This window comes from Solanum tuberosum, unplaced genomic scaffold (assembly GCF_000226075.1).
Source record: "Solanum tuberosum cultivar DM 1-3 516 R44 unplaced genomic scaffold, SolTub_3.0 scf00095, whole genome shotgun sequence".
Taxonomy (NCBI): domain Eukaryota; kingdom Viridiplantae; phylum Streptophyta; class Magnoliopsida; order Solanales; family Solanaceae; genus Solanum; species Solanum tuberosum.
This window is the reverse complement of record NW_006239021.1, coordinates 1,650,774-1,661,198: the sequence shown is the minus strand read 5'-3', so window position 1 is coordinate 1,661,198 and position 10,425 is coordinate 1,650,774. Positions and strand designations below refer to the sequence as shown.

The 10,425-nt window shown below is 32.6% G+C and overlaps 2 protein-coding genes across 2 annotated transcripts; both read left to right on the top strand.

Moving 5' to 3' along the window:
- Positions 1 to 1,165: 1,165 nt before the first annotated feature.
- LOC107060748 (uncharacterized) lies at positions 1,166 to 2,249 on the top strand. Its single transcript, XM_015308978.1, has 3 exons — positions 1,166 to 1,293; positions 1,438 to 1,583; positions 1,627 to 2,249. Exons 1-3 carry the CDS (start codon positions 1,166 to 1,168, stop codon positions 2,247 to 2,249), a joined length of 897 nt encoding a protein of 298 aa, XP_015164464.1.
- A 2,576-nt stretch (positions 2,250 to 4,825) lies between these two features.
- LOC102589992 (ankyrin repeat-containing protein At2g01680-like) lies at positions 4,826 to 6,871 on the top strand. Its single transcript, XM_015309033.1, has 2 exons — positions 4,826 to 5,646; positions 5,883 to 6,871. The coding sequence occupies exons 1-2, from the start codon at positions 5,071 to 5,073 to the stop codon at positions 6,699 to 6,701; spliced, it is 1,395 nt and encodes a 464-aa protein (XP_015164519.1). The 5' UTR covers positions 4,826 to 5,070; the 3' UTR covers positions 6,702 to 6,871.
- Positions 6,872 to 10,425: the final 3,554 nt, after the last annotated feature.

The window sequence follows — 10,425 nt, the reverse complement described above, 5'->3', positions numbered from 1 at the left end:
CAGTCAGTCAGTTAGTATTGAGTCTCTCATCTATGTATTTATGTAAATATTCTATTTTGAGACTAGAGTTGCCTTTTTGGCTTGATTTCATCAGTTAAGTTATTTATGTCTTTGCATGGCATTGAGTTATTCTGTTGAGTCAGGTTTCCGCTGAGTTAAGAAAGTCAGGCCAAGGGTTCGCTTGGGGCCAGCAATGGTCTCCGAGTGCCGGTCCCGCCTAGGGTGTAGGCTCGGGGCGTGACATATTACACCAACAACATACTAAGTGAAATTTCATAAGTGGGGTATGAGGCATTACTTTTACCTTGTGGTAGTAGAGGGGTTGTCTGCGAGTATGACATTTGAAAGCAGTATGAAAAAGGAAAAACAGAAGAAAAGAAGAGGAAGCAAATAGTGTAGTACACACAAGATATGTAAGTCAACTAAGTCCACTCGCTTTTCTTTTCTTATATCCTAGAAAAGAGATAGATTTTTAGAATTCAGAGGTGAAACGGCTAAAAGATTTCATAATTCTTTGGTAGATCTAATGGACAAAAGTGTTGGTGTTTTTTTAAAAGTGAGGCAGCACAAAAAGATTGAAAATGTTTCTCAATGGATTGAAATGACTTTCAATAGCTTTCAATAATTTTATTAAGCATTGAGGGGATTTAAATAGCCAACATAAAACACATAATCTGCATAATTTAAAATTTAAACAACCTAAAATATCTCAACAACATAAACAAACTAACTAAAATTCAAAATTCAAATTTATTCAAACTAAATAACTTATTTTGCTAAAAGTTACTGCAGTAACTAAAAGCAAACTTCAACGAAAAAGGCTGTGGGAGGCTGCTCAAAAAGGAGATGTTCATCACTTGCAAAACTTGATCAAAGAAGATCCTCTTTTGGTCAGGGAAGTTTCATTAGCAGGTAGTGAAACTCCTCTGCATATTGCTTGTTCGGGTGGCCATCTTGAGTTCATGAAGGAGATTATTCATTTGAGGCCAGAATTTGCAAGAGAACTAAACCAGGATGGTTTCAGCCCTTTGCATATTGCCATGGCAAATGGAGATACAGAGATTGTGAAGGAGCTATTGAATGTTGACCGTAATCTATGCCTTGTCAAGGGGAGGACAGAAGAATTCCCCTTGACTATGCAGTAATCAAAGGCAGAGGACATGTCATGAAGGAGCTTCTTGTGGCTTCTCCAGACTCAGCAGAAGAAGTGTCTGCTCGTGGCGAGACTTGCCTTCATTTAGCTGTCAAAGATCATCAGTTTGAAGCATTCAAGTTATTACTTGACAACCTCAAGTATGATCTTTTAAACAGAGGATATCCAAGGAAGCACTGTTTTGCATCTTGCTGTGTCAACTAAGCAATACGAGGCAAGTTAATCTTTTCATTATATATATATGCCTCTTGATCTTGATTTTTAACTTTCAATGATTCATTCAGGTTGTTAATATGTTGCTGGATGAGAATGTTGTTTGTAAGGGGCACAATTGAGGTGAATTCTTTGAACAAGAAAGGCCTTACACCTTTGGAGGTACTATTAGAGGAATGTGGAGATAGAGATATTGAGGAAATTCTAAGAGCATCTGGTGCTTTATCTGACTGAAAACTTGCAAGTTTTGGTTGTTCCAGTTCAAGATCCATCAAATGAACAATCCAGCAGAGAACAAACAAGGGACGATGGGCCTCGATCTAATGTTAAGAAGCTTCAGGATTTCTTCAAGTACAATAAGACCAAAGATCCTCCAGGAAAAGTAAGAGACACCCTTCTTGTGATAGCCATTCTAATTGCAACAGCAACTTATCAAGCAGGTTTCAATCCACCAGGAGGCTTATGGCAGGACACTTACTGGCCTGATGACAATAACATTAACAGTACTAGTCATGATGGCATAGTAGTAGTGCCCCCGCGGCATTTAGCAGGACAGTCAGTGATGGCTACCAGGGGTCCAGTGCTCTATGCCTTGTTCTTGGTTTTCAACTCCCTCGGATTTTTCGTATCCCTCCACGCCATAAATTTCCTTACAATAGGATTTCCTTTGCAGTCAGAACTGCAAGTCTCACTTTTTGCCTTGGCGGTAACCTATATGATTGTGATGATGTGCACAATACCTTGCATGGATATTTTGTACTTGTTTTTTATCGTTGTCCTAGTCTTTCCAGTACTGCTTCCTTTGATTATAGTGACGTTGAGAAACTATCACAAGAAACCTAGAATATTCTTATCCAGATTTATAAACTGGACAGCTACTTGAACAGCATCTTCCTGTATTTTATTCTTCTTTTGAGGTTCAATCAGCATGTATTGAAATTCTAAATAAAAAATTACTTGTCAGTTGTGAGATTTATTACATTCACTTTTACTTACCGCTTTTAAATGGTCTTATATGAAAATAGGTTGTCGTGTTGTTTTCTTGACGCTTCCATAGTATTTTACTATTAAACAAACTCTCAAATTTTGAACTATCTCTGAATTCAGGCACTCAACATTATTTTATACTAATTTTTCGGTACGCGCATGTAGTCAAGTGTACCCATTGTTATAAACTTATAGTATATGATAATCGGGTTCCTCATAAGTCCTTAGACATTTTATTATAATATTTGACTTGTAATTGTTAAGTATTTATAGGATATATGTTGCACTAGAAAGTATAAATGATGGTGAATATAGCAACAATTTTTACCAATTAGTGTTAAACAAATAATTGTTAGAGTAAGAGTGTTTGTTTGAAAATTAAAATAGTTATCTAATTTTATATGGATCATTCATAATGAACTTAATACTTTTAGATCTCTTTATTATTAATTAAAGATGCAATATACTAGTTCATTAGATAATTATGAACTAATTATAAATGCATGTATAGTCATTCAACAATCTGCCAAATATTTCATATTATCCATGTAAAACACAAATGATATGACATATAATAAAATATCTAATCTTTCATTGAGATAATTTTAATTCATTTGGAAATAAGAAATATAACATTGTACATGTTCCATGCCAATAATTATATAAAGTCTAAATAAGTAATATCTATTTAATTGTAATCTAGACACAAATTTCTTTATATAAGCAGAAAACATATTTAACTAAAAAGAAATAAGAAAAGAATACATTATAAAAGAACATTTAAAACTAATACAAAAATCACTTACAAATGGTAATCATTATAAGCACTTTACATAAAATAGTAGAGAAAAAACATAAAGTGACACCTGTATCCTATTACCCCACAAAAGTATTAAATACCTCTATAAACAGAGCATTTCGAACCATTTTCTCATCTATGAACAAGTGCGTGATTCTCACCCTTTTAATTAATTTAATTTAATTTAAAAAGCAGATTAACCTGATCCGTACCGTTTCAAAAACAAAAATTCTTGGTAATACTTAAAAATAGAAAAACTCACAAAATTCTCCTTCAAAGTTCTAATTTTTAATCAACAACCCACAAAATTCTAACTCAAATTCCTCGACACACAAAATTCTAACTCAAATTCATCAACCCACTTCACAATTTTACTCCTTAGATCGATTAAATTGACTCAGAAATCTCTAGCTATTGCTCCTGCAATATACAACAATGGCTGCTCTTTCCCTTTCTCCCTCCTTGGGAACAACTTTTCATTGTCACCATAGCTACCCAACTGGTTCTTCTTCTCCCATTACTGCTTCTCCAACTTTGTAATCAAATGACTTCTAATTAATTTTTTGGATTGAAAATTAAATCGAATTCTTATCTTTTTGAGCCGATTTCATTTTGAGAGAGAGAGGGTGTGTTGTTTTTTTCTGTTAAAACCTTCAATCAAAGGCTCTCTTGAAATTTTGGGGAAGATGGTGCATTTAAAAATTAATTAATTAATTAATGGACAAAATAACAATAATGTGAATTGCCTTGTGAACGTGTCATGTGTTGTAGTTCATTAATGGGAAAAATACTGTGATGTTTTCCATAATGCCTAACTGGGAATTTTTTTTCTTGTTTCTTATCCTTATCGTAGTCATATCAGCATTGTTTCCCGTCATTTCAGTGATGTTGAGAAACTATTGCAAGAAACCTAGATTCTTGTCATGTATATAAACTAGACGGCTAGTTGAACAGCATCTTCCTGTATTTTGTTCTTCTTTTAAGGTTCAATCAGCAAGTGTTGAGATTCTAAATAAAAAATTACTTACGAAATTTACTAAAATCACTTTTACTTGATCGCTTTTAAATGGTCTTATATGAAATAGGTTGACATGTTGTTTTCTTGACGCTTCCATAGTATTTTACTACTTATTAAACAAACTTTCAAATGTAGACCAACCTGTGTCAAGTCTGAATTCAGGCACTGAACATTATTTTATATTATCATTAACTTTGAATTTGCTTACCACCTTGAATATTAGGATTACCTCTATTCAAGTATGGCTGCAGTTGTCAATTGTTTCTTAGAGATTCGTCCAAAGGTATTGTGTAGTGATCAATGAAGTGGGGGAAAGTCACGGGAGACCAAAACTCCTAGCAGAGTCAGAAAAGGCCAAGAAAAAGAGCAAGTCATTAGATACATGACATGTTCTGTTCGAGTTTGGCAAAATTCTTAATTCAAGAAAAAAGTTTTTAAAAAGTTTAAAATCAAAGCGAACTGAATTAATTGATCCGTTCAGAAAAGGATCAGATTATTTTAGCAGAACAATTATATACCTTACATTGACTTTGAATTGCTTACATATCTAAATACACAATTAAGAAATACATAAATCTCCAAATGTTTAATTAAATAAACTACAACTCAGTTAGGTATGATTTTAGCACAACAATTATATATATTTCATTGACTTTTTCACCAGATGATAACTAACATTTGTCTTACTATTCAATAAACCTGAGATTGCAAAATTATTAATTCAAGAAGAAAACTCTCATCATAAACAAAGTCAAACTGAACTCTTTTCTATAAGAGTTGAATTTGAGATTTTCAGAGCTGAGATATTCCTTTCTGCTGAGCACAACTTGATGAAAGAAACTATAATCCAAACGATAAAAACCGATTTTTTTTTTTTTGCATAATTCGTTGGTAGAATTGATGGACAGAAGGCTGAGGGAGGCTTCTCAGAAAGGAGATGTCCATCACTTGCAAAGCTTGATCAAAGAAGTCCCTTTTCTGCTCAGCACAGTTTCATTAGCAGGTAGTAATGAAACTCCTCTGCATATTGCTTGTTTGAGTGTCCATCTTGAGTTTGCTAAGGAGATCATTCATCTGAGGCCCGAATTTGCAAGAGAACTAAACCAGGATGGTTTCAGCCCTTTGCATATTGCCTCAGCAAATGGGGATATAGAGATTGTGAAGGAGCTATTGAACGTTGACCGTAATCTATGCCTTCTCAAAGGGAAGGACAGAAGAATTCCCCTTCACTATGCAGTAATCAAAGGCAGAAAACATGTTATAAAGGAGCTTCTTGTGGCTTCTCCAGACTCTGCAGCAGAAGTGACTGCTCGTGGCGAGACTTGTCTTCATTTGGGTGTCAAGAATCATCAGTTTGAAGCTTTCAAATTATTACTTGAGAATCTCAAAGAATTCAACAAGTATGGTCTTTTAAACAACAAGGATATTCAAGGAAACACTGTTCTGCATCTTGCTACGTCAACTAAGCAATTCGAGGTAAGTATCATTTAGCTGTCAAGAACCATCAGTTTGAAGCTTTCAAATTATTACTTGAGAATCTCAAAGAATTCAACAAGTATGGTCTTTTAAACAACAAGGATATTCAAGGAAACACTGTTCTGCATCTTGCTACGTCAACTAAGCAATTCGAGGTAAGTATCTTCGTTATGCCTCTTTTAACTCATCATATCAACTTTTAAATTTCAATAACAATAAGAGAAATGATCATCCAGGTTGTTGATCTATTGCTCGACGAAAATTTTGTTGCTAAAGGCACTATTGAGGTGAATTCTTTGAACAAAGGAGGCCTTACACCTTTGGAAGTACTACTTAAGGAATCCGGAGATAGAGATATTGAGGAAATTCTAAGAACATCTGGTGCTGTATCTGCTGAACACTTGCAAACTTCGCAACAAGAAGGTTTGCCACAATCTTGGGTTGTTCCAGTTCAAGATCCATCAAATGAACAATCCAGCAGAGAACAAACAAGGGACGATGGGCCTCGATCTAATTCTAAGAAGCTTCAGGATTTCTTCAAGTACAATAAAACCAAAGATTGTCCAGGAAAAGTAAGAGACACCCTTCTTGTTATAGCTATTTTAATTGCAACAGCAACTTATCAAACAGTACTTAGTCCACCAGGAGGTGTTTGGCAGGACACTTACTGGCCTGATCACAATAACAGCAGCAGTAGTGATGGCATAATGTCCTTGCGACGAATTGCAGGACAATCAGTGATGGGAACCAACAATCCAATTTCCTATGGCTTGTTCTTGGTTTTCAACTCTATCGGATTTTACGTGTCCCTTCACACTATAAATTTCCTGACCATAGGATTTCCTTTGCAATTGGAACTGCAGATCTCACTTGTTGCCTTGATAGCAACCTATGATACTGTGATGTCTGCCATAGCGCCTAACCGGGGAATTTCTCTCTTATTTACTATCTTTTCCATAGTGTTTCCAGTATTCTTGCCTCACATTACAAAGTTATTGAGAAACCATTGCAAGAAACCTAAATTTATTATCAAGATTTGTGAACTGTTTAGATAGTTGAACAACATCTTGCCATAAATAGTTTAGAGTTCGTGTCCCAGTACTTTAGGGCTCGAGTGGAGCTTGTTCATTGACTAATGCCTTACCTTTGTAACATATAAATAGTTTACCCTTCTTACTTGTAATTCATTCTGATTTCTCAAGGAATACAACACTGTATCGTTAGTTATATCCTCTTTATATTTTAAATCAAAATCAAATATTGAAGAAGTGTTTGACTTGGCTTAATTAGTGATACATTTTTTACTTTTGACTTCTATATCGATTGAGTTGTATCGTCGTGTCACATGATTACCAAAATTACAAACAACTAAAAGAATAATATACAAAGTCGTTCCATATGTTTTAACACTTTGGGATATAACTTCCGTAGATCAATAACTAAACCTTATACTTTTGCCTTAGTTCAAGCCTTAAGGGCCAACGAGCTGACTATGGTTGATTTTATAAGTCCCAGTTTAAAATGAGCTTAATAAATCTTAATCCAATAGAAAGCTGAGTTGAGTTGGGTTGGCCTTAAGGGTTAAACCCATTTTGATGACTCTAGTTTCCTATTTAAAAAATCAATGACATGGAATAAAACGTCGTGATCTTTAGACTTGAAAAGGAAAAACAAAATATAGCAATTTTCTTGTTACTCATTGTTCTAATATTACAAAATTAAATAATTGAAGAGTACTAATGTGACACTTCTTTTTAGCCATCCTTTTCTATAATTTTCTCCTACGTATCTTACTGTAATATAACAACATTAAATGATTCGACGAAATGATCTGAGAGACCCTTGTACTTGGTTCTGTTTGTCAGTTGGATCCTCTTACTCACCAGTTTGCCAAATGAACACTTAAATATTAGACGAAACACATTATTTTAAACCCTTTTTTTACCGAATTATAAAATTAAATAATTGAAGAGTACTAATGTGACACTTCATTAGCTATTAGGTTTACTTGAAGATCAATTCCATTTATTTTGAATCGATAAATTCAAATATCAAAGAAATTTCAAATTAAAAAAAGTTTGTTTGTGAATAATCCAAAAAATATAATAGATCTTGAAAATTTTATACAAGAACATAAAAATGAAGAATGGATTAACCAGAGGTATATTTTTAGGTAACTAACTTTTTTATATAAAAAAAATTATGGTAATAGCGACAGTGATGGAGGGTGTTCATCGAAGAAGACGATGAAAAAAGAAAATAGAATGAGGTGGGTACTAAAACAGAAGAAAGAATGGTGGATGAGTAGTCAATGGAAGAAGAAGAAAAGAGAAGGGTGGGCTGGGGATTGAGGACGAAAAGAGAAGGGGTGGGTGGGGCTGAAGAAGAAGAAATGATTTATATTTTTTTTTTAAATATTACTATTATTTTCTTGTGTAATTTAATATTTTAAAAATAATAATATTGTAGTCACTTGCTGCAAAACGTGTGTAATCATGCAATTATCCAACTCAGCCATTTTTATGCCACATAAGTTTAGTCAATGGTCAGAGGGGTTAAAAAAGTAGAGTTTCATCAAGTTTAAGTACTCATTTGGCAAAGTAATGAGTTAAAGGGTCTAACTGACGAATGGAGTCAAGTATAGGGGTCTTCTAGGTCTTTCCGCCTTCAATAATTAATACTCCACTCTCTTTATACCTTAGTAACAGAAGAAGCTTAAAAATGTCAATATTTCCGGTCCCTTCCACTTCGGATAAAATTGGTACGATATGAGAGAAGATTATCATGTTAATTAAAAAAAACTTTTCTTATTTCATTAAAAACACCAAAATTATTTTAAAATCTGGGAACAACACAGAAGAAGGTGGACATTTAATTTGAAGTGAAATATTAGAAAACTAAAAAACTATCAACTCAAACATTTAAAAATTTTACTCACAAATCTCCATCACATAAAAAAAAAATTCATCCACAAACCAAACGGAAAATATTTTCTACTCACCAACCAAACATGAGAAAATAAGTTAGAAATTCACTTGTTTTCTAAGAAAACATTTTCCGTGAAAAACATTTTCCTTCATACCAAACACACCCATAGTGGAAATAATAAATTTTGTGGAGGAAGAATACAATATTCTAAAAAAAATACAAATTGACTGTGAAAGAAATAGAAATACAAGATTCTGCAAAAAAAATAGCATATATAGTGGAAATAATACAATTTGTTGAGAAAGGATACAATATTCTAAAAAAAAGACAAATTGACTGTGAAAGAAATATGATACATCTGTGCTTAAGAAATACAAATTCATTTGGCATACCTATTGGAATAACTACAAACTAAAAAAGAAATACAATGTCTTAATAAAAACACATATGTTGAGTAAAAGAAAGACAATTGACAAACAAAAATCAATATGAATACAATTTTTGCAACCTTCTTTTCTAAGTCTTTCTATCTTCTTTTTCTTCGTATGTTATGTTCCTTTTTATGATATTTTGTTCACCAAACTCAAATTCGAATCTGTTTTCACTTGTGCATTAATAAAACTCTGCCTCGTCATCCATTTTTTTTTATAATTACCTAAAAAATTAAATAATTAAATTACAATCTGAAAAACACCTAATAATAAAAAGGAATACAATATGAAAAATGGTAGAGAAAAATGATTTCTTAGATTTAAACAATCTGTATAAAAGGTTGGACATTGTTTGATTGAATTCTAAGATTTCTTAAAATAGTGGATGAATTTCGATTTAAACAAAACAAAGCTTTTTTGTTTTTTTTTATTTTTTTATTTTTTTATTTTATTATTATTAATATTATTATTTAGCAAAATGTCACAATCTTAATGAAAATTCAAAGCCATAATTGTGTCATAGACTGTCTAGAGAATTTCATAGCTACTTCACTTCTACTTTTCACTACCTCCGGTTACAATGTGTCCTTTGTTAAATTCCACGGCTAATGATGTGTTCGACAGCATCATCCCCTTTGATTTTTGCTCGATCTGTTGAGAGTCTTGAAGCGGGTGATACAAGGCAAGGTTTAAGTTACTTGAGAAGAGGGAATAAAGGAAAAAATTCTATGAGAGAGAAAGTATAGAATGTGAGTTAAAAAATTTAGAGAGAGAAAAGTGGGTAATAAAGTATTTTTTCTTCTTTTTTTTTTCACCCGGTAATGGAGTAAAAAAAAAAGGCCCAATTTGAGAAAAAAAGGAAGTACATAATAATATACATTATATTTGATAAAATATTGACATATTGACATTTTTAATAATTATTTTAAAGTATAGATATTTGTAATAATTATGTAAGGGATTTTGACTAGTTTGCTAATTTTTCCTACTTTGAATATTTATTAAAGGGAAAAAGGATCAAATATGCCCCTAAACTATTCGAAAAGGTCTAGATATACCCCCGTTTAAAGTTTGGGTCACTCGTGCCCTCGCCACGTCATTTTTACATTACCACGTGGCATTGAAAAAGGGTCAAATATACCCCTAAACTATTCATAAAGGTCTAGATATACCCCCCTTTTAAATAAACTACCCAACCCGTTTTCAACAATTTTTTTAAATTTTTTATTTTGTTTGGTAAATCTCGAAAATGAGTAATTGACTAATAAAAAATATATAAAATTAACGCAAAAAATTCACAAATAAAATAGTAACCTTAAATTCAACAATTTTTTATTTTTTTTATTTTTTTCGATAAATCCCGAAAATTAGTACTCCCTCTGTCCCAATTTATATGACTTACTTTCCTTTTTAGTCAGTC

Excerpts from the sequence above, each read along its gene's own strand:
- LOC107060748 (XM_015308978.1), top strand. The coding sequence starts at position 1,166 with ATGAAGGAGCTTCTTGTGGCTTCTCCAGACTCAGCAGAAGAAGTGTCT. Across the intron at positions 1,294-1,437 it reads TTATTACTTGACAACCTCAA|GTTGTTAATATGTTGCTGGA; the intron begins GTATGATCTTTT and ends TGATTCATTCAG. Across the intron at positions 1,584-1,626 it reads GGAAATTCTAAGAGCATCTG|TTCAAGATCCATCAAATGAA; the intron begins GTGCTTTATCTG and ends TGGTTGTTCCAG.
- LOC102589992 (XM_015309033.1), top strand. The coding sequence starts at position 5,071 with ATGGACAGAAGGCTGAGGGAGGCTTCTCAGAAAGGAGATGTCCATCAC. Across the intron at positions 5,647-5,882 it reads CGTCAACTAAGCAATTCGAG|GTTGTTGATCTATTGCTCGA; the intron begins GTAAGTATCATT and ends ATGATCATCCAG.